The following is a 24,222-nucleotide window of genomic DNA, read 5'->3' on the forward strand; positions in this document are numbered from 1 at the left end:
TCACTCTTTCAGAGGACAATTATAAAAAGAGAATTGTGAAGATACTTGAGCACTGCACCAAAAAGCGTATTGCCAGATGTTACAAAGAGTCTGGGCACTCAAACAACACTTCTATTCATAATAATTGGGTGAAAAAAATAACCCCTTGTGATGTGCACAAAAATAGGAACTGAAAAAGTGTAGTTTCCTGAAAAAGAAAATCACTTATGGTGGGGGAATAAGGTGGGCTAAAAACAATACATATAAGTGTGACATTTTAACAACAGCAGCAGCTTTTCTGAATGGAGCAGGGAGATGATTCAAGGAAATATTAGAGTTTCAAAACACTTCAAAGAGGAGCTCTGATCGATATCTATCTCACCATTACAACATCTCTTGGCAGAGACACACAGATCTCAATACATCTGATGAAGACAATGCTTCTCCCTGCTCCGTGACACACACAACACATCACTCAGATTTCACCCAAGTGACATTTCAGTAGCACCTGCCCCCAGTGAAAACAGCTATTTATAGCAAGGTGGGTGTTGAGAAGGGTGATTTCACCCATCACTTAAGGCCTGGGTGCAAATCACACACTGTGTTGTCATTTCTGATTAAAAGCTCTTCCTGGTCTCTCATGGAGATTTGCCACTTTGCTAAATCACAGTGTAGCTGAATGTGGCAGGTGCCTTGTTTTCCTGAAAGCACAAGATAAACTCAAAGGCACTGTTTGGATGAGGCCAAGCTGAAGCAGCAGCACTAGTTACTCACACAGCACATACTAACCTTGCAATGTTCCTACCAGGGCCTCATTTCCATCTGGGAACACAAGAAACATCCTTTGTTTTACTCTTCTTCAGAACACAGATCGTCCTGCTTCATTTTCAATATCCTAAAGCAACTCAGTGGTTAAAAAAAAAGTCCTTTTGGCTCCCACAGCAGCATTATTCACTATCAGGAAAACTTAAAAGCCCAGCTCAACATCACTCCTCAGTTCAGATGCAACACTCCCAGGTTAGGTCATACTTAACTAATTAAGCATTTTGGAAACATCCCAGGGATTTTTTTCTGATGAACCTGGAAAATTGAGATGTAAACAGATGACCTGCCAGACAGGGAGGCAAAGCATTGGACAGATCTGCCACCATGCAGAGCAGGATAGGGACCACTCTCAATAACAGTGAACATGCTACTGCCCTGAATAACAACTCCCAGAGAACAATGAAAATAGCAAAGATAGGGATGTGAGGATAAATGGGTGGGGGAAAAAGGGTCATTGAGGCACCAGAGATCCAAGTGTGAGGAGAAAACTAAACCTAACCAAAGGGCATGAACACTTCAGGGCCTCTGAAGCAGCAAAATGGTATAAAAATGAAAGAAAGAGCTATGAAAAACCAACCTGCTACCACAACAAACTTTTGTGTGCAGCAGGAATACCCGATCCTCCACATCACAGCAGGAAGCAGCTGAGCTAAGAGCCCAGCTTGCAAATACTTAAGAAGTGCAATTTGGAGTATTTTCTACCACGCTCAGTAGCACACACAGGTTGGAAAATGATGCTCTGAATGTCATTCTGCATCTAATCCTTGATCTTTTGTTTTAAGGCTTCATTCAAGCGTTGCCAGCACTGCAGATCAGAGGCAGGCAATCCGAACTGGGCTAAGTAAGCAGCACTAACAAAAACAACCAGCATTTTATAAAGATTCCTTAGGCTGCCTTCCAGAACAAGTATCATAGACTCCCCAGCTCCTGGGGTGTTCAGTTCACTGCCACCAACAATTCCTCCAGCAGCAAGGAGAAGCAGAAAGGAGCCACACAGCAGATTTTCAGGATTGCTCACAAATGCTTCTACAAAATGGCTTGCTAGCCCAAACGGTATCAAGAAGTCATAAAAATCCCAGTTCTGGAAAGGAAGAACTCTCCACCCTGAGTTTGTTCCCCCCTCCACACGCTCCCCCCCAGCAGCACAAGAGCACAACACTCATTCAGAGAAGCTGGCACAGGAGCACAGAGATGGGAACCTGCCCTACAAACATCACCTTTAAAAGCTGATTTTTCAGTCCCTTCATTTCTCATCGCAGCTCTCCTGACAGCAAGCATTTATCACTGCCAGATTAGAAGAGATTATCACGAGAGAAAGTTAAGGTTCATGTCAGTCACCAGGACACTAAAATGCACTCGATGGTAACTTATCAGAGGTAGGGTGGGTGATGAGACCGCTCCACCCAACTATGGCCAAGGTCAAACAGTTTGTCAGACCCAACAGGGAGGGTTTCTAACACCATCAGTTTCGAACCATTTCCACAACCACTAAAGGGAATGAAAATAGCTTTTGCAGCTCCCTGTTTGCAGCGCTCACTTTACAGCGAGTATGGCAGCTTCGGGAGTTCTCAGATAAGAGTATTTCCTCCCCAGAGCTGCCTCGCCCGCATGGCTGTACTTATGCTAATCAGAGACTGCTGTAAGCTGAAGAGAAAGCAACTGCGTGGGGCAGGAACAAAAGAAACCAAAGCATCCCTGTGAGAGAGACATTAGGTGTGAATACACATGGTGTGTTTGTACCCGAATGCCAATTAGAGAGCAGAATACACAATTACTTCGACACACACTCAGGCATTCACTAAGCTAAGGTAAGATGAAATTCAAATCACAATTATTTTGACCATTGTGCATGAGCAGGTAGATTCCAAATGGTAACCAGTATCTATGGATGGCAATTTGGTACTAAATTATGTTACTGTGAAAAGAAAAAAAAATATATAAGACAGCACGATTAAGAGGAAGCCAGGAACTTAGCCTGGATTTCTTCCAAAGCTCCAAGTGTCAACACTGAAAAAAGCCAGAAAGACTCTTCTAACTAAAGAGTTTACGCAGTGACCAGAGCAATTACCATATCGGTGATATTTATTTTCTATAAATTAATCTCTAAGATCCCCAACAAAACAAGAAATACGAGCGGATCACATCATACTCCTATGAAATACTAAGAGTGCTTGATATGGGAAGTGTGAAGTTTTCATCTAACACTTGGGCTCTGATAAAGGCAGGCTCGGGAAAGAAACATTAACAGCATTCAACAAGGTACTCGAGGCTGATCAGGGCAGCCAGAGCCAATTCTGACCAAGAAAGTGTGGTGTGAGCTGGAATAGGTGCAGACAAGGGCTGCAGGAATAGTGGGGAAAGAGCCTATCTGGGAGGAGTGATCCACAAACTGAGAGGGTGAAAAGGGAGAAAATAATTGTGCTTCACCACATAATAGCACATTTATAAAGACAAGCAGCTATTTAGGAGCCAGATTTGTTTTTAACAATAAGAGATGGGTGTAAACTGTTTGCATGTTTATGCTGGAAATTACAACTTTTATCATCAAGACTGGGACAGGTTCCTAATTCAAGGAATCAAAGCAAAGATTTAACTCTTTTAAGGACAGACTTTCCCTGAGGGACACAGGAGCAGGCTGCTGCTGCAATGATGCCCTCACCAGCACCAGCCTGGAGAGCTCAGAGGGAGCTCCTGCCCAGCACACATGTAGTTACAGCACAGTCACCCTGCACTTTGCTTTATCATTACAGGGCAGATTTCATTTTGTGAACTAAATGACATTTCTCTGTCATGTACCAGCACAATCCCCAACACCACACAAAACTAAACAGAGGAAGTTTCTAGTCCCAGAGTCAAAAGGGTCAACGAGCCTATTCAGCTATGTGGGTCAGATGTCCCGGGTGAAAAAATAGTTACTGAGCCAATGACACACTCGGAATCTAATTGTCCAATTTTAACACAAAGTGAGATCCCACAACATTGATAAAAATATCAATTAACGAATTAAAAAAAAATAATCCTGAAGTTTCTTCCTAGTCTAAGCAGCCAGCCAGGAATCCTGGTGTTTCCTGTACAGTGTCACCTTACCTGCTGTGTCATTCCACAGGGTGCTCTCTTCTTTCATGTATTTCAGGAATGTACTGAGATGCATAGCTGAGGAAGTTCTATGATTACATACTACTACACCTCCTTAGGAAGAGCCTCCCAACCTCTTTGGAATACACCCAAAATGTTGGCCAGCCCAACTCTAAGAGGAAGCGAATGAATCACTCACATTTGCAGACTTCAGAAAAACCAAAAAACACAAACCCACAAGTTTTCCAGGAAGGACGGAGATTCCTCCCTCTTCCCTGCTCCCACTTTCTGGTTTAAACTGAACCCACAGACAGTACACTAAGACAAGGTTGTACCCCAGTGTGGGAAACCAGAGCAACTTCAACAACCTGTAGCACAAGGACAGAGAAAAGGCTTCTGACAGAAGTCATATGTGGTGAGGACAAAACAAACACAAAGAGGCTGTTCATGATGTATCATTTCCAGCCTGTTATCCAACTGCCTAGTAACTCTAAATTTAGAAAATGTGGCTATTTTGTCTCAAAACTAATGTTGTTTCAAGGAACTTGGACTCAGAGGCTGAACAGAAGCACGAATATTACTTGTAACAGTCATGAGAATTATTCATTTGGATTAGATACGTAACCCAGCTTCCAAGAGGAAAAACACCCCACAACTTTTATCTTCAAAAGCAGAAAGAAGAGCAAAACCAAAAGACAAACAGGGCCTTGCTGGAAATCTGATGAACTCTCAACAAAAATATTAAGCAGTGCTCCACGGACACCTCAAATAGTGAAAAGTAAAGGTGTGAGGGCACTTGGGATGGGCAGAAGCCCCCAGTGCTGTAGGGCTGACACCTCAGACCCCTCTCCAGCAGCAGGTTAAGACATAATGACCATTTTAGTGGCACGTGGAGTAGGGCTGGATGAAGGAAAATACAAAGGCTCCTTGGTGATCAGAGTGCTACTCAAGCTCCAACTGTGCTTCAGTACAGCTGCTGCCAACAATTTCACTGAGGACTGAGATCTAGGACCAGTTCTTTAACAACAGATCATGAGCCAAGAGGCTTGAAACACCCACTTGATTCTAGAAACGCCACCACAGACTAAATTAACAGCCTGGGCTGCTCTTCACTGACTACATTTCTAATCCAGCCTTGCAAAATCCCCAGTTCACGAGATTTACACCTAAACTAACTTTTAAAAACGCTGGGTTATTCAGACCAGCTCCTCACACGAGTATAACCAACTCAAACTCGAGTTTCACAATACCAAGTGATACAGTAAGTCATCAAATTCCCAAGCATCCCATTTCACACATATGCCAAATAACCCATGCACTGTGGTTCTGGGGGAGAATAATTTACCCAGACAGAAATCTGTAGCTGTAACTGAACTGAGGAACATCAGAAGTTTTTCCACCAAGCAGATAACTCACTTTCTCCAGCCCTGGAAAGGGTGAAATAGAGAAGGCACTGAGCACACACCAGGAAAACACCACCTGGCAGCACTAACTCCGGCTGTCTTACCCAGAGTCACCTGAGGGGAAAGTTTTTGTCACCTTTCCAACACTGCACTGCCACATCAGAGCCCAGAAAATGCTTTGAAGATGAAAAGGGCTACTTATTTGCTAAGTATCCTTATCAGCAGAAAAGCAGGACCGTTTCTTACAACCAAAATGATTCACATGCAAAATTCGTTTATTCTCAAAGAAGTTATATCCTTTCAAAAGCAGGTAAAAAAAATAAATCAGCCATGATGGAACTAATTCCAGTTCACAGTATTAGTGTATTTCACTAAGCAGAAGGTTCATCATCCGCTGACAAATGAAAACTACCCAGTCACTTCCACAGGAATGAGGCACCAGGAACTCCCAGCTTTGGGCTAAAAAAACCCAGTTAAAAGTCTTAAGCTCCTGATCTTTTCAGCTGGTGACTAAATAGCCCTCTTCACTTGTCGGACTCCAAACCCCTCCTTCACAAGCAGAAAAGCTGAAGGCTTCACAGACAGTGGTAAGAACAAACCACAGAGGCTGTGTCTGATGTGTGCAGAATACAGAACCACATGTTACCACTGCTGCAATTTTATTGTACAAAACCCACCCAGCTTAATGGACCAGGGGCATGGCTGTGCAGCTTCTCTTCAACTCGAGAGGCTGTAACCAGAGGTTGTGAAGTGATACCACTGCAAATGCAGGCTGAGCAGGGTTTCCTTGTTCCTAATGTGCTCCTGTGAATTTAATTTTTTCCTAGCCTGGAAGCTACAGTAAGATACCAAGTGCTCCTGTCCTCTCCTGCAAGTCTTGGTCTCACCTCCCACCAACAGCCTCCACAATGACCATCCTTTCACCTAGAGAGCTGCAGCACCAGCTGTTGAGGAAAGAAACAGAGGTCACAATTATAAAGGAAATGGCAAAAGCATGGAAAAAACCTCAGCTTTGTAATCCCAAACAAGCACCTACCTAGAGCATCCAACATACATCAACAGGTTGTTCAAACCCTTGGAAAAACTGGGCAGACTATTTAAAGGTGTAGCTTGATATGTCCCACTTCCAAGATCTCAGCATATGTGCACAAAAAGCATTTTCTGTCTTGGCTTCCACCTGCTCCCCCTGTATACTCAAGCAACTCCTACCCCATGCCAGCAGCTAACAGAGGGAGCAAGTCCAAAAAAGCCACCAAAACTAGAGGGGCTCATCAAGACACTGCTCTAGACACCACTTCCACACATTAACTATTCATTTGTTAAATTTTAGACCAGCAGGCACATGGTGTACATTTTAAGCTTACAACATACAGGCATCAATGCTATTTAGTTTAAGTCTTGCCTGTAACCTGAACTGAACTGCCACCTGCACCTGACCATTGGAGAAGGCTGAACAAAGCATGTAAGTGGTGTAATTTCTGTTCAAAACAATCCAAAACGTCTGGAGTACAGAGGCCCAGATTTCTTAGTCTGAAAATCTGATTACTCTCAACCCACGATTTCGGCCTCGATCTACAGGTCATGTTCTGTAAGAGGGAGGAATTCCATCTGCAGGTGGTTTATTGGATCTGTCTCTCCATTCAGTCACTTTAAATCCTAACATCAGCAACAGAAAACAGAGGTAACACGACCTGTACTTCCCCTCACCTCTCCTGCACAGGCACACATCCAACATACAGTTATCAAGTCCATATCCACCACCAATAATGTTTGTTCCCATCCACAGCAGACTCTGAAGATTTCAGCCCAGTAAACGTTCACCATTCCCACCTGGGTCACTTCCACAGCCCAGTCCAGGCTCTCCCAAGGGCTGGGGCAGAAAGCACAGCAGACACACAACTCCATACCTTTCTTTTTGCCAGATGTGCACTCGAATGCCTGAGGCTGGTAAGACTAACCCTGAGATGCACAGTAAGAGATGCTTTCTATCCAACAACACATCTGAGCCCATAACACACCAAACTGCACGAAATTGGGCCGTGTGTGCTCTGCAGGCACAGGATTCTCTCTGAAATTCAGTCTGCACAGACTGCAAACAGCATTAAAGCTAAAAAGACACCTGTCAACTTGAAACTCAGGCACATCTGCCCATGCTGCAGCTATTACAGTAATCAGCAATTTTCACCACCTCTACTGTGAAAACCACACATTTTTCATAGTATTTGATGTTTGTAATCACCTCTTACAATCATTACCGCTCTACCCCCCACGTAGTCTGCTCCCTTCACAGGAACATTTAACATTCAGAAAGAAAAAATCCTATCAGTATCTGTCAAAGAGAAACCTCTGCAAAGTTCCAGGGCACTGCCATCAAGAGAAACTTGCTTTAGCTTAAGTTAACTTCATAAATTCCAGTTAGCAGAATATTTTGGTTTCAGTCACAAACATGCACACTTATATTTAGCTGCAAGGGCAAGTGGAAAAAAGCTCAAATATTACCATACAGTCTCCCTAGGGTTTTTTTTTGTTCCAGGAGTTAGCATTCTCCTACCTTGCCACAGATCTAAAGATCTCAGGAGTGGAACACACCAGCTACACAAGGTAGAGCCTGATCTGAGTTACAGGTCAAGTGCTCTGGAGCACTACACAAAAAGCAGAAAGCCAAGCCATCATCTCACATCTCTCAGTTCCAGGAAAATCAGGATTGACAACCTCAAAAGCAAGTGCAAAGGCTTCATCTTAAAGTATCAGCTCCTGTGATTAGGACTACCCAAGCAGAGGTGTGTTGGGCAAAGACCCTGCACATGGTGGGAGGTAACAGTGGAGTGGAAACAATGAGGCAGGTTTTTCCTAAGTAGCATTTAGGAAGGTGTCATCACCTTCTGAGCCTTTGAAATCCCCCAGGTAATTAAACAGTCAAAGGAGAAGAGGTTTTTAGCTTTGCAAACACCAATTATTTCCCAGCACCAACACAGATATTGAACATTAAAAATAATGTCCTTTCTCTGAAGACAGGGGAGGAGCTGAGGACAGCCACCATGGGCAAGCAAGACTGAAAACTATCTGTCAAACCTTCTGTCATTTAACTCCAATGAAGAATTTTCAGCCAAATAAGAAACTTTTTTAAATTGCTTAAAGTCACTTTTTTTGCAGAAGTCTGCACTGGAGCTGCATCACATCAGCAAAGAAAGAACTTGTATGTGAAAGCTGCAGCAAAATGTCTCACTCACACAGGTATTTCAAAGCCTGTCACAGGCATTGATTGATTTCTTCTAAAGCTTTTAGTGCACATTAGTTTGTTTACTAGTCCTAAAAGCATTACTAATTTAGTTAGGGTTTTTTAAGCTATGCCAGCATGTTGGAAGGGAGTGCACCTTGGAAGAAAGTGTGTCACAAAAACTGCCTGCTGGGGGACAGGCTCCATCCATTTTAAAAATAACACTCCTGTCTACATTTGGAATAATTATAATAAATGGCTTAGCCCAGATGGCCACTTGCAACTCCTGAAATACCAATTCACTGTGCAAACTGTACACAAAGCAGTAACAGTGTACACTATTTAGTACTCCTGAGACTTCCACACTGCGAGTTGTGCCGGATTCCACTTCTGCAGTAAAATATTAATGATGATCCCCAAGTCTACATCACAAGAGCCAAACAAATCAAAGTGAAATGGAGAATTGACTCAAGGGTACCTAACCTTGCAATGGATACTCACAGGATGGAAAGGTCACGCATTAATCGGTTCTATTTTACGCAGAACTGTAAAAATTCCCGTAAGCCTTTTCTGTCTCTAACAGCTACAAACATCAGGTGGTTTCAAAGAACCCCCCTGGGAGACTAACTGAAATGTCAGATGCATGAGGAGAGTTAGATACAGCTTCCTCACGCAGTAAACTCCACTATTAATAGATTTATGGGCATGGAATTTGTTTGCTGCAACAAAACTAGAGTTCTGCACTGTGGCAGCATTTCCTCACAGCTCCTGAGCAGGATCCTGCTGTCCCTCTTCACCTGCTGCAATGTACCCACGCTGCATCACAGCACTTCCAGACAGCCAACGTTTTACCAGGTTTGAAGATGGAAGACTTTTAAGGCTGTTTTCACCCCTCAGTTGCAAGTAGGTTCCATGGAGTCACTAGTTAGGATTAACATCTGAAGAGCACACACTGGAGGGCTGGGATCCCAGCAGTGAGGGCTGGGTGGCTGTGAAGGGACAGAGGGAAAACCTAGACCTTCAGGATCTTCAGAAACTTCTTCTGCAGCCTTCTATTCATGATTGAATATCTGAGGTCAAGAAATTATAGCAGTGAAGGGTGGAAAGGAACAGAAGGTCTGTGTGGGATGAAGCAGAGCTGAATTCATAGAGAGTCCTTTGGAGATAACATCAAAATAATTTCCAGGCAATGAGTTTATGAGCCACTGGCTCTGAGGAGTCCTGAGAGTTTGAATCTGTTTGCGAAGCAAAGATGAATGTGGTAAGAAAGTCATCCAAACCCAACTGTATTCTGGATCTTAAAAAAAGGCTTCTAAAAACTGTAAAAAGAATTGCACCTTGACTCTCAAGGCAAACCTCCACGGTCCCTACATGTCCATCAATCAGCACTGCCTGTGTACCACAGCATCACACCAAACCCTGGCTCCCAGAAGCAGGCACAGAGCTGGAGGCAGGGAACTGGGAACTGAAGGCCTTCAGATAAGGTGCTGAAACACAACACCTGCACTTTCCATTTCCCCCAGCTGCCTCACCCAGGCTTTGTGAAAATGAAAGGTGGCAAAGAGCTCTGGGGTTCTCAGGTGAGAGGCAGGAGGAAGGGCAGCAGCGTTTCAAAGTCCCCAAAGCTGACTAATACCTAATATGTTTGAGCACTTCCGTGAAGTTCCCAAAGGCAGCTCAAGTGTGCAGCAGGAATGCTAAACTACAGCTGAGAAACCCTGAAATTAAAATTCAGCTGGGTCTCAAGTACTCCTGCTAATTTGTCACAAAAAATCATCAGGGGTTAACACCAGTTCACAGTACTTTTACAATCTGCATTCCAAATTACATTTGAGCATTCAAACAGTACCATGAGAGAAGAGATATGGCTTTAGCCAGCCAGAGAAACTGCTCTGCAGGTTTGTTGGGTCAGGCAAGACATGGATGGCAAATATATTTGGAAAGGGAAGCTTTCTCCTTCCAGGTCTGCTTGGGTTTTACAATATTCAGCAATAGTATTTTAAATGGTCATGGTAAGCAGGAAAGGAGCATGAGGAGCCAGAGGGTAAGAAATCCTGGCTCTTCTGTTATTCACATCACTGTTGTGATACTGCTAATGACCATCAACAGGGGAACCAAAGGCAGGAATGTGCTCAGATATACAATTATTGCAGGAGCTGGTGGGGCTTTGTACCAACTGCTAAGCTCTGTTTCAAGAGAAAGTTTCTATTACTGATTAACATCAGTGATTGTGTGCCCGGGTTTAAGTGGCATCCTGCCTACCATTCCCAACAGGAAAGAGCAACAGCAAGTGTTGAACTTCTAGAAGCAACAGCAAAAGTGACTGGCCAATCTATTACCTGGTCAAAAAAAAAAAAAACTGTCCATAGTTTAAAGAAAAGACAGGAAAGCTCGAGGATTATAACTGGGTACAGAAAGCTGCTTTTCACCTTTGCACTGGGAGCCGAAGGTGCAATTTCACCAGCCTCAAAATTTGCAACAACTTTTATTTGTCCCTCAGTTACAACACTCACTCTATCCAATGCGTGCACCAGGGTTTGTAGATCTCGAAGCACCTGACAAACGAGGTGGAAAGGCACCTTCCACACAGAAGCAGGACCTAATACACAAAATAGGCACATGAAAGCCCTGCCCCCATGAGCACTTCTACCCTCTGCCCATTCCAGAATTAAGAGTTCAGGGAAATAAAAGGGTACAACAAGCACCCTCTGGAGCCCATGGTTTAGTTGTGACCAGGACAGGTTAATATTTAAGGACATCAAAGAAGAATCTCACAGCCAAAGATGCCAGAGAGTCAGTCACAGCCAAAAGATGTATCTTCAGGCAACAGCACCCAAAAGCCAAGAAACTTTAGACCCAGGACAACCACAGCCTATGGTTTTTACCCCTCCCAGCATGGACACTGACAAGCATGCCAGGCTTACCTGGCTGGTTCTCACACGCTGGTGTAACCCCAAAAGGGCTGGGTCAGCGGACGGCTAAAAAACCCGATTGTAACGACGAAACCACGATCGGTCCAACTGCATGTTCCAAATGGTGTCAGGTTTGTTTTTAGCAACCCCGAGCTGCAGTGCAGACTGTACACAGTGCCTCTCAATTTTGTTAGTGGGCAGCTTTTCAAATGAAAAAATCAATAGCAGCACACCTAAATTTCTCAAGCACTCAGGAAACTTCTCCCCGGAGTCCATTACCTGAGCAGTAAAAGCAACTACACCAGAGCAGGATCACAAAAAGGAAAGACAGACAGTTTATTTACATAACTGTCTTTGATTTCTGATCCTCCCCAGTCCAGCTTTTTCTATCACTGCAAAGGGTACACTTACCAAGTGACTGAAGTCAAAGCTAATGCTTCTGGATTTGGGAACCCCACAGCAACAACTAAATCTGTGTTTACTCACCCAAATCGAGGCAGCTTTGTTTAGATGCTGAAAACCACACTCAACTTGGGACAAATTTTTGCTGCAACAGCACACAGAGATTTTACTGGAAGGGAGCAGTGACTGAATCGTGGGATCTTTTAGAGAAAATAAGCTTTTTTTGTTGTTGTAAGGTAGAAATAAGTCACGTAGCAGTATCTTTTCTGAATACCTGTTTTCATTTTCCTTATCTCCAACTGGTCACGTGTCTAATGACACTACCACCTAAATTTAGCTCATTCTGCCAGCACTGGCAATCCTAGCGATGCCTGTAGGACTGCAACACACCTTTCTTCCTCTCAGTCTCCCCTCTCTCCTAGGGTGTATGGAGCCACTTCTGAAACAGCAAAGCAGACGGGTCTCCAGAAGGCTCCTGCCTCCCTCTGCCACCCCAGAGGGGCAGGGGACCCTGCAGGGACAGTGCAGGCGCCTGGTTCTGCTCGATGCAACGCCCATCCCTGGCAGCCCCTTTGTGCTCCATTACAGTGCCCCCCTCGCCCGCTTTTGTCTCCAAACTGTCAGTCAGCCCGTGCTAAAACCCCACGCCAGACCAACTTTGGGAAGTGGGAATAATCCAACGCAGACCTACACCCTGTGGCTCGTCAGATATAATTAAGAGGTCACAGATTTACATATGCCTCATCAGCAAGGGGTGAGGGCTCACGTAAACAAGGGCAGATCCAAACCATGGTTGCTTCCTGCCGAAATCCTTATCCAGTGGAGGTTTCCCCTGCTCGGCTGCTGACTCCCCTAGAACAGGCGATGACGACACCGTGCAATAAAGGCAGACACCGGCCAACATCCCCCAGCAAGTAAGACGGGTCTGGAAGCTCGCTCAAATCACCTTCACAGCCAGGCTTCTCCTTATGCCATGAAGCCCCAGTAAAGCACCAGCACACACAGCAGCAGCAGCATCCATGCCGGGCTGCCAGAAGGAGGGCGACGAAGGGAGCGAACAGGATTTCACCCTCCGGAGGACAGCGGGCAAGGACGGGGGTCAGGGGGAAGAGAAAAGGGGGAGCAACCACCCCCTTTCCTCGGGAGCCCCCGGAGCACCCGACACCGCACCCGGCCCCGCACCCGCAGGCCGCGCAGGCCCTGCCCCGGGAGGCCTCCGAGGCGGCGCCCCCGGGGACGGACCCGGGGCCGCGGGGGCCGCCCCCCCCCGGTTACCTTGGTCTCCTTGACGTGCTGCTTGATGCCCTCCGGGTACCACTGCACCCGCACGTAGCCCCGCCGCAGCGGGCTGGCTCGGCCCTCCTCGCCGCCGCCGCCGCCGGGGCCCCCCGACTCGGAGCCGCCCGAGCTGGCGGCCCCGCCGGCCGCGGCCCCGCGCCCGCCCTCCTCCGAGTCCTCCTCCGAGTCCTCGCCGTGGATGAGCCGCACCAGGCCGAACCGCACCGAGCCGCGGTAGCGGCCCGACACAAGGTCGTGCGAGAAGAGCAGGCGCTGGGAGCCGCCGGGCGCGGCCGAGAGGGGCAGGGCGGCGGGGGGAGCGGCGGCCGGCGGGGCCGGGGCCGGCGGGGCCCCCTCGTCGGGCTGTTCCGCCATGGCGCCGGGGAGCGGGGAGCGCGCGGCCGGCAGAGGGGAGGGCGGGGGAGGGGCCGCAAGTAACGGCCCGGGGGCGGGGCCACGGCGAGGGGCACGCCCACCGCGGGACAGGGGACACGCCCACCGCGGGACAGGGGACACGCCCACCGCGGGACAGGGGACACGCCCACCGCGGGACAGGGGACACGCCCACCGCGGGATAGGGGACACGCCCACCGCCGGGCAAGGACACGCCCACCGGGAGGGAGGGGCAGGAGGGGGGTGTGATCCATTCGGGGGGGTGATCCTGCCGACCCCAGGGATGGGAGGGGGAGCGACATCACCGACCATCGACCCCAGGGATGGGGGGCTGAGCTGTATCACCGACCATCGACCCCAGGGATGGGGGGCTGAGCTGTATCACCGACCCCAAGGATGAGGGAGCTGGGGGGGTGCTGTGCTATATCACCGGCCCCAGCGATGGGGGGCTGCGCTGCATCGTCCTCTGATCCCCAGGAATGGGAGGGCTGCGCTGCATCACCGACCATCATCCCCAGGGATGGGGGGGCTCCACTGTATCGTCCTCTGATCCCCAGGGATGGGGGGCTGCATCATCCCCAGGAGTGGGGGGCTGCATCATCCTGGGATTCTGCATCATCCTGGGATCCTGGGATCCCAAGGGATAGGGGAGCTCTGCTGCATCGTGCCCTGATCCCCAAGGATGGGGAGGCTGCACCGTATCATCCCTAGTGATGGGGGGGATCTGCTCTGCATCGTTCCCAGGGATAGGGGGGCTGTGCTGCATCACCCCACAGACCCCAGTGGTGGAGGAGCCTCTGCACTGCATCATTCCCTGATCCCCGGGGATTGGAGTGCTGAACTGCATCAACCCCTGGCCCCAGTGATGAGGGGGCTGCACTGTATCATCTCCCACTCCCCAGGGATGGGGGGCTGCACAGCTTCATCCATCTCCCTAAGCACAGGTGGGAGCCCATCCTGGCACTGGGCTCTACTCTTTGCTGGGAGCTGCTCTCCAGCCGACATCAAAGCTTGGTCTTGCTTTTTATGGCTCCTAGAAGCCCTCATTAGGGTGTGCAAATGAGCTGAATATTTGGCTTCACTGACTCTAAAGGTTTTTCTGCCCTGTCTGCAAAGATTTTGTAAATAGAAAAGTTTTTTGAGCAGGTCCTGCTGCTCTGACAAGTGAATAACTAAAGGAATCTGAAGTAGCCTTCACTGCCTGTCCTCTATCCCAACATGTCCTGCTTCTTCATTCCCTAGATCTCCCTGCTGGTGCAGTGCTGGCTGGAGTATCAAGGAAATGCCTGAAATCCTCAGCCTGACTTGTGCTGTTGCAGGAAAACTCCCAGGAAGAGCAGAGCAGTTATTTCCCTCTTGCCCTCTCCCTTCCTCCAAAGCCAGACTGCTCTGCCCCAGCTGGATCAACCCCTTCCAAGGTCTCTCCTTTATCCAGCCAGGATAAAGGTCTGCCCATGCTCACCTCTGAAATTCTGGAACCCTCTCCTCAGGCCTGCTGGGATTTTCCAACCTTGCAAATGGCCCTAAACCCCTGGGAAGCAGCTGGGAAGAGGCTGAGGAAGAGGTTGTGTGTTGGTGTGGGATGCACTGGGAGCTCTGCCAGGCTCCTTGGCTGTCTGGAGCTGTGGGTGGCAGGGCAGCAGGATGCTCCAAGTGAGGTGAACTACAGACTATCCCTGTCCTGCCTCCAAATCAGGGAGCTGCAGGCAGTGAGGCACTCCAGCACCTGCCTTCCCACAGGCCAGCCCGACCGCACCAGCATTTAGTCACTCCCTACACCATCACTTTAACCAGAAGGGCAGCGTGTTCATGGGATTCCTTGCTGGAGCATTTCTCGGCTTCAACCCCAGGGATAAGGAACGGAATAGAGCTAAAAGAGACCATTGGGTAGGAAAATAGTGGCATACCCTTGGGAAAAGGCAGTTTAAATATCCATTCAGTGGTTTTACAGCAGTTTCCAGGGATGTGCTTCTGGGAATACAGACCTGTGTCCACAAGCCCTGACCTCTGTGAAGTGGACAAGGTGGAGGGTTGAAAGGCAGCACTCAGCACTTGCTGAGCACATAAGTGCCTCTGGCACAGGATTTCACCCTCTGACCATTGCTGTGCTGTAGGGGAGAGTGTGGCACATCTCCCCAGGGCCTTGGAACTGTGGGTAAGGTATCCAGGCCACCTGGAGCTGTGGATAAGATACCAACCCCTCTCCCTCTGTAGCCAGGGAGAATTGTGCGTTTGTGGGAGCAGAATCAGGCCTTTGGAGGGGGAGACGGTGCCCTTTGGCTCCATTTGAACTGGCGCCATGTTCTTCTCGAGGTTTCAAAGCAGAGCTTTCTCCAGCACAGTGGTGCTCCTCATCGTCTCCTTAATGTACATTGCAACAGCCGCTAATAAAATATAGATACACGTAATGGGCACGACCGTGTGTGGAAATGGAAACTGTCCCTCTGCAGGGCAATTACGTGCTGCAGAGCAGTGCTGGGGGTTCAGGTAGCCACGAACAGCCACGCAAACAATCACATTATACAACTGGCTGGGCTCACGGCAGGGGGATTATAACAGGGACAAGTCAGGGCTGTTTGCTCATTAGCGGGAGTTGAGCCGGGTGTGTTTTTGCACTGTGATCCCAGCTGGAGCTCTGATGTGCTTCCGTCGGGAAGTGGCACTGAAGGAGGACTCGGTGCTTCTTCAGGGAACAACAGCCCAGGGCCTGGGCTGCCACAGCACTGACGGGCTTCGGGTTTTGCAGTCCCTGGGAGTCAAAAAGAGCATCTCTCGCTCGACGTGCCGGGGGACCTCTGCAAGTCCCACCCAGCAAAACACTCAGGATGCCTGTGAAGTGACACATGTCAAGCAGCCCCATGCCCAGTTTAGGGACAATTCTTGCTATTTAGTCCGTCTTGGAAAGTGATGGCCTTCACTCTGCAGGAGAACATCCTCCCTGGAAGCAAAATGCCCGTGTGATCTAACCACCTTATGGCAGTTAGGTTAGATCACCAGTGTCTCCCTGTTGAGATACTGGTGCCCAGAGGGTGTCAGGATGCCAGGAGGGTGCCAGAATACCCAGAGGGTGCCAAGATGCCCAGCAAGTGCTGGGATGCCCATAGAATGCTGGGATACTCTGGATACCCATTGTCTCCCTGTAGAGATCCTGGTGAAAGGCAATCCTGGTGAAAGCCCTGTCCTTCCTCCTTGGGACCCTGCTGGCACTGGATCCGGCATCTCTCACAGGGCATCTCGGCACAGGCCTTTCAGGCCTTAAGGGGCAGATGTTGGGATGCCAGCAGAGTACCTAGATGCCCGCAGGGTGCTGGGTTGCCTGCCAGGTACTGGAGATACCCACAGGATAGCAGGATGCGTGGCAGTTGGGTCGCCAGCAGGGTACCAGGATGTCTGCTGGGTGTCTGGGTACTGGATGCAGGGTACCTGGATGTCTGCCAGGTTCTGGGGTGCCCACAGGGTACTGGAATGGCCACTGGGTTGCCGTACTGTCCACCGGGGATTCCCGGAGGGTGCCAGGATGCCCCGAGGGTACCGGGATGCCCTCCCTGTGCCGGTCGCGGGCTGTGGCGGGGCTCTGGTGCCACCTCGTGGGCTGTCGCCTCCCGGCGGCTCCGGTCTGGCGGGGGGAGCGGGCGGCACCGGCCCGTGGGTCCCCGGGGGCAGCAGCTCCGCTCGGAGCCCCGGGGCTGCACCGGGCTCTGTCCGCCGGGCTGGGGGGCTCCGAGCTCAGGGGCAGGTGAGCCCTCAACCCTCCTTTGCTCTGCTCCACAACCCCTCCTTGGCCAACCCTCCCAATATTTTCCTCTTTTGCTGCTTCCCTGATGCACAGGGTCCCTGTCCATTCCCTGCTGGGAAGAGCTGGTGCCTTCGGGAAAGGCAATTCAGTGCAAAGCTCGCTGCTCGGGTCACAGGGAATGCCTCCAGACCCTCCCACAGGGATAGCTGGGAGTTTATTACCATCAGGCAGACAAACAGCTCAGCAGGAATCCCTGAGTCCTGATCACATCAGGGAAAAGAAATACTAGCAAATGATGCAGCATATAGCAATCCTTCATCCTGTGTTAGTGAGCCCAGTAAACCTCCGGGGGCTGGGTGGGCAGGGAATGCTGCTCCCCTGGGAAAGGGGACACTGTCGGTGCCCAATGCCCCATTTGAGGCCAGGCTGGATGGGGCTTGGAGCAACCTTGTCTAGTGGAAGGCGTCCCTGCCCATGGTAATAGGGTTGGAACAAGATGGTCTTTCAGGTTCCTTCCAACACAAGCCACTCTGTGATTCCATGATTCTATGATCCTGCATGGGATTACCCAGCCCTTCCCTCCTTGCTCGTGCTGCCCTGACCAAACACCACTGGCTCTCCCCACAAATGGCTCAGAGCAGTGTCACCTTGTACATGTACAGCTCGATGTGACCATGATCCTCCTCTGCTCCCTCCTCTCATCCTCTTTGCTGAAACCAAGACCTTACAAATCCCCTCAAGGGGCCGGTCCAGGCTCAGCCTTGCTCTCCAGGGTTTTTCTTCCCCGTAGGTGGCATCTGGTCTCCAGTCATCTCCAGGGCTCCCAGCAGCAGTGTGCCAGGGCTGGAGCTGCACCAAGGGCAGGAGAGCTCCTGTGAGAAGCAGGAAAAACAATAATCACCAGGCTGCCTCTTCCTAAAGTCAGAACTGGATCTAAACTGCTTGGAGGTCTGGGACTGGAGGGTAGGGGCTCTCTGCAAAGCCCCTTCCCACCTGCCTGGCCCTCTCCTCCCAGAGTGGCTCCTGCAGCCCCTGGTGAACCCCCTCCTCCTTCCTCCCAGGGAGTGTGACATGAGTGGCCCTGACCTAGTTATAAACCCCAGCCCTGCAGAGAGGAGGAGAGGAGGTTAATCACCACCAGTGCTGTGCCCCAGGGAGGGGATAAAAGATATCCTGGCTGGGTCCTTGGCCCTGGCTCCTGCCTTTGGCTGAGATTGCCATGGCTGAGCAGACATGGTGAAACTGTCCCTCAAACTTGTTTGTTCTCTTTCCTCAAAGGGCCATGGAGAGGAGTAACGAGATACACCAGCCCTGAGAAGGCAGGTGTTTAAGTACTGCAGGTCTAAACCAAAGTCTACAGCCTGTTTCCCCTGAATCCAAATAAGCTGTGAAGTAGCATCCTTTCATCCCTTCATCCCTTCCCCAGCTCCCTGTGACTGACTGAAGGGAACCAGCCCTGCACCCTCACAGAAGGGCATCAGCTGCACTGATGGCCAAAAGAAATATGCCAGAGGAAAAGCACATATAACATGTATTTGCATGTTATGTATATAATATATATATATATTAACATTTCAGAGCACAGAGCACAACCAGCTCCTCTAGGGCCTATTTAGAGCCTGGGGCTGGGGGCTGGCCACCCTCCAGAGGAGCCTTGTATTGCTATTTTGGAAGAGCAGCACCCTCCAGGTTCCTAAGCCACATGTCCTGCTCCAGCAGAGGCTGGAGGCACACTGGCTTCTCAGGACCTGCTGGTGAACTAAAACCACTCTTGACAGCATGAGAGGGAGCACTGGGGGATAAAAGCAGCAGGTAGGCAGCCTGGCAAGTGCTGAGGATACCGACTATGTCCAAAGAGCCACATCCTGCTGGGAAGTTACAGCAACGACGAACACCAGCACAAGTGATGGAAAGGCAGGAGACAAGGGAGAGTGAATTCAGAGCCCACAGCTGACCTTGTAGTGATGCCAAACTGCAGATCCCTGCTTCCACCCCTGCTGGGTCATTGCCAGGAGAAAAGCGTCACCCTCTTGGAAATGTAGGTCCCCATGGCTAAGCCAGGGGAAGGTGTTAAACAGGGATGTAAACAGTGTCCAGCATGGGAATTATGTAGTTATGTGAGTCTGGGAGAGAGACCTCTCTGATGGCGTCACACAGGGGAGGATCCTGATGCCATCTGTATCCCCTGAGACGGCAGACACTGCCCCTGAAAGCCAGGGCTGCAGCCGCCAAAAGCAGCTTAATCCCGCTGAGCACCGGGATAATGGGGCACGGCCGGGATGGAGGCAGAGCACGGCACAGCTGAGGAGCCTCTGAGCTGCGTGTGCGTGGCTTCATTGCCAGGCCCTGGCGAAGGGGGGCGAGTCGTGATTCATCTGCCTCCCACACGTCGCCCCTCGCTGCAAATCCTCCCCGGAGATAATTGCTGTCTTCCTGAGTGGGTACTCCAACAGAGGGACCAGCCCGGCTGCGGGGCCGCAGTGACAGCTCGGGGCTCTTTGAAGATGCTGAGAGAGCTGCTAAATATGTAAATCTCGGCACACTGCTGTGGCGCTCATTTAATGGAGTTGTTGACCCTCCGCAGCTGTGTGGGAGCAGGAAGAGGCAGACCCAACTAAAACCGTGGAATGCAGCATCCCTGCTTGACTATTCCAGCCACGGGCCAGCCTCTGCTCTACCAGGCTCTTTTAATGGCTGAGAGCTTCTCTGAAATGCCATTTCTGAAGAGCAGAGAGCTGCTGGGTCATATTTCTGTTTTGATTCCATGAAAACAACTTAAAAGAGAGAGATAAGGGCACAGCCCCAGGTCACTTTGCCCATGGCTGGAAACTAAAGCAGGTCCTGAGCTGCTCTGGGAATGTCCCCAGTGGAGCAAAGCCAGCTCTGCTTCCTGCTCCAGGCTTCTTTCAGGGCTGCATCTGGTTCATGATGATAATGATGGTTCCAACATTATGCTCACGCCTGGGATAATCCCCCTTTTATTACATGTGTCCTGATGGGGACAAATACTGCCTGTTCTGCCTGTCCACTTTATTATGTAACAGCTCCCAGGGACTGAGGGTTGCATGAGAGGGAGATGCTTGGTTTTTGGAGTAAGCTCCTTGGGGAAGAAACCTTATATCTGACTCCACCATTCCACAAGGAGCCATCTGATTCCCCTGAGAAACTCCCCGATGCTCAAGCCCAAGTGCTGATCACACCTGGCACAACCAGCAGCCTCCCCATCCTCCCCACAAAGAAAGCTCATCCACTCTGGGCAGGGCTCCCTTTAGCTTCCTACTGGCTGCCAGTGCTGTTGGAGAAGTCTGGATCAGGCACAGGACACTGCTCTTCTTTCCTGGCTAAGTCCCCTGCTCTCCCTGCAGAGTAGATCAATCAGCTAAATGCTTTATCCCTCTGCAGCCAGTCACGCCAGGGGGGAAAAAAAAAAGCCTAATGGGATCCTTGTGCTGGCCTGTCACCTTAAAGCCTCTCACCTCTCCCTGTCTTTCATCGGAGTTATAAACTCCTTAGGATGTCATCACGTGCTCCATAAATAACAAATATATATAAGCAGGGGATGCAGGGGATGCAGCAGCCAGAGGAGGGGAGGCAAAACCCCAGATCCTCCTCTTCTGCCAGCGGTGAGACAGCACCACCAGAGCCAGGCGGGCAGAGGAGCAGCGTGGGGTCCCTGTCGGGTAAGCACCCCCATTTCTGTCACATCCCTGGTGGCACTGACAGCCTTGGGGACAGCTGCTGGTCCCCTGGCCACTGTCACTTGCTTCTGTATCCCCGAATGGGGGGAATTGCCCCAGAGAGGAGGGAGGTTGGTGCATGGAGCTTAGCTTGCTGAGAGTGATTTTGGTGTAGGGAAGGGTGTGACTCTCATCCCAGCCCATGTCCCATCTCTACACTTCCAACACGTGCTACCAAAACTCAGCTGTAGGGACTCTTCTCACTGAAACCCTCTGTGTTTTGGGATTTGGGAAGAACTCAAGCTCTTTTGCACAGAATATTTGACTTCAGAACTAGGTGAATAACTCCTTACTATCAACTAACTTAGAAAATCCAGCTTCAAACCCAGGCAGACATTCATAACTTAATAAAAGGATGCTGTCAGGGGGGCACTGTGGACTTGCCTGTTAATTTACATGTGAGCATCTCTCTGGACCACGCAGGTGGCCTGAGCTTTGGTGCAAAAAAACAAGGGGTGGGGGAGGAATTTACAGAGCAAGATCTTGGTTTGCTGCTACGACACACAAATGCGGGCTCATCTCAGGCAGGACTGGCAAGAAGTTACAGCACAAAATTCAGCCTGGGGTATAAGTGACTTGAACAAATACAGGAGGCTGTGTTGGAGCACTGGAACACACATGTCTTGAGCCAGGGAGAGAAATTTTCCTCATCACTCTGGCTCTCACTTACTCTGTGACTTGGGATGAGTTTCCTTCACTCTGCAGGTTGGATGCTCCCAGGTGTCCCAGCAGTGCTGGTGCTCCCATGGCAGTGCAGGGCCTGGGGTTGTCTCTGGGGATGGGGAGCATGGCTGGTTCCTCTGTGCTCTGCAGGTTCTGTGTACCCCTCTTCCCCAGAGGACCTTTGCACCTGCAGGGAGCTGAGAAGCAGAGCAAGAAATTAATTTCAAAAAAACCAAACACAGTTATATCAGCCCTCTAGCTGTATAACCTGGGTTGCCAGGAATAAAGTGCTGGAGGGGAAAAAATACAAGAAAAACAAGCTGAGGAGCAGCCTTTCCCCATCACCAACTACTGCTCCAGGCTGTTGCTGGTTGGGGTCTCAGGAAATTTCTAAAATTAGCTGGAGGTATCTGATTGCCCTTTCCCAGTTATCTCTAATGGGAATGGAGCAGCCACTTACACAAGAAGTCTTGAACCCCTCAGCTCTGTGAATGTCCCTGTAGAGACTTTCCATGATTCAGTTGTCCCCTTCATATGCTCTGGGATAAAGCCTTGCTCTTGGACAGTGAGCATTGAATGGTGGCTATTGGTGAGCAAACATCCTTGAGGAATCTGATCGAGTGGATGGTGTCCCTTCTTATTGCAGGGGGGGTTAACTAAATGACCTTTAAGGGTCCCTTCCAACACAAACCATTCTATGATTCCATAATCCAGCTCCATAATTCCCATGGCAGCTGAAATGCCAGCCCTGCCTGAGGCCGTACTCAACTGACCTCTCTGCCCTGCCATCCTGCACAGCCATCCCAGGCCTGATCCAGCAGCATCCCCAGAACTTGCCCCACACACTCAGCACCACCCAGGATCAAACCACCTTTGCATTTTCTAGGTCCCCCAAGCCTACCCTCTTGCCTGCTCTGGGATTTATCCATGTAGATGAGCCCCTAATCCAATTAGCAGGATGAGGAGTTCCAGAAGATTTGATAATAAACTCTACAAACACTACAACCCCCCCCCCCCCCCAGTACCCTACTCTCCCCTCCAGCTCACCCCTTTTACTTGCTTCCTGCAAGAGTATGAATCACTCATTTCCAGCACCAGTTCAGTCAGCCCTTGTTTACTAAAATGAGCACTGGGAATGCTAAATAATTCTCGTGCCAAGGAAACCCCCTTTCCCTAATGGATCTGATCCCCTAGATACACATCCACTGCCAAAACAGCAATTCACTGAAAATAAATCCCAACACCATGCTGTCTCACCGCAGACTGGATAAGACTGGCATTTCAAGCACCCAGCCCTCGGCATTTCAGGATGGAAAATTCCCAGCTTGCGCCAGTTCTGCCCTGCGCAATGTTTGTGCTGGTAATGCTTCTGTTTCCATAAATCCTATTAGCTGGAGGCAAGCCTATAATTAGCAGGGAAAGCCGGCACCTCTGAAACAATAATCAAAAATGACCTGGCTTTGCTCTGGCTTTGCTGCAAATTACTTGAATATTGGGCTGAGCAGGGATGGATGGATGGATGGATGGGTCTGGGAGACATTCCCACTATTTCTGCCAGTGGGATGCATATGCTTAGTAAAGTTATTCACTCAGTTTTTGGTTCTCTCTGAGTTTACTAACTTGGTTCACTCACATGTGAAAGCAGAGGCAGATTGAAGCTCCAGACTCTGATCCAGGTTGAGGGATTTGTCTGTGCTGTGCAGGATGGGTGCTGCTGGATGAACTCGGGTGCTGGTGACCCTCTGGGGGTAACCCAGTGGTCTGGGGTCCTGTGTCACCGGTGGAGTGTCCTAGCATGGGCTGTGTCTGATGGGATCACGCACCCCAAAGCTCCTGGGGCAGGGGGGGAAGCCTGGGGGCACCTCACCAGGGGCGACACCCGAGGCTCACAACCTCAGGCACCCGGTTGGTCCTGCCATGGACCCATATCTGTGAGTGTGGATCTGACCTAAGAGCCCAACAGAGGTTAAGCTGTGTCACTTATCTGCTGAGTGAGCTGGAGGAGGGCGTAGATCCTGTCAGGTCATGCTGTCTCGAGGAGGTGGCTCTGGGTGCCTCACGTGTGTCCATGCCAGGGCACCTCAGTGCACACTCAGTGGCCTTGCCCTGACCTCTTGTTCAAGCACAGCTGTGCTGCTCCACAAACACAAGAGCATCACAGGGAGCTTATTTTTTGGACCATCTTAGCTTCCTGCAGCCCCATCCCACTCTGCCTGTCCCCAGGGCAGCAGCTGAACTTGCCCCAGGACCCTCCTATCTGATGCTGCCGTGGACTGGGAGATGCTGGGCAGGATGCTCAGCTCCACACCTGCTCCAGCTCTAACAGTCCTAGCCCCTCTCCCTGCTCTATCCCACCATCTGGATCACAGGGCTTTTGTCCCCCTGGTCCCTGGGGTTTGCTCAGCCCACAGCCGGTGCCAGCCTCCCATTCCCCAGCTCACAGCGAGGCCAGGCAGGGTCACCGTGGGCGTGTATTTGCTGTATACACACACACACACACACACACACACACACACACACACACACGCACGTATGTGTAGGAAAAGCGGACAAGCAGCCTAACCCTGTCTGTGATCCACAGGTATTTCTGGCATCTAAGAGT

At 50.0% G+C, this 24,222-nt stretch overlaps 1 protein-coding gene across 1 annotated transcript in view; it reads right to left on the reverse strand.

The window, feature by feature from the left end:
* UBE2O (ubiquitin conjugating enzyme E2 O) overlaps positions 1–13,497 on the reverse strand; it is a 62,069-nt gene extending 48,572 nt beyond the window's left edge. The window contains exon 1 of the mRNA XM_027729894.2: positions 13,089–13,497. Within this exon, the coding sequence (XP_027585695.2) occupies positions 13,089–13,466 (378 nt within the window). The 5' untranslated portion in view covers positions 13,467–13,497. The remainder of the gene's footprint in view (positions 1–13,088) is intronic.
* Between the last annotated feature and the right edge of the window lie 10,725 nt (positions 13,498–24,222).

This window comes from Pipra filicauda, unplaced genomic scaffold (assembly GCF_003945595.2).
Source record: "Pipra filicauda isolate LSUMZ 115617 unplaced genomic scaffold, ASM394559v2 scaffold80_size11013439_pilon, whole genome shotgun sequence".
NCBI lineage: Eukaryota > Metazoa > Chordata > Aves > Passeriformes > Pipridae > Pipra > Pipra filicauda.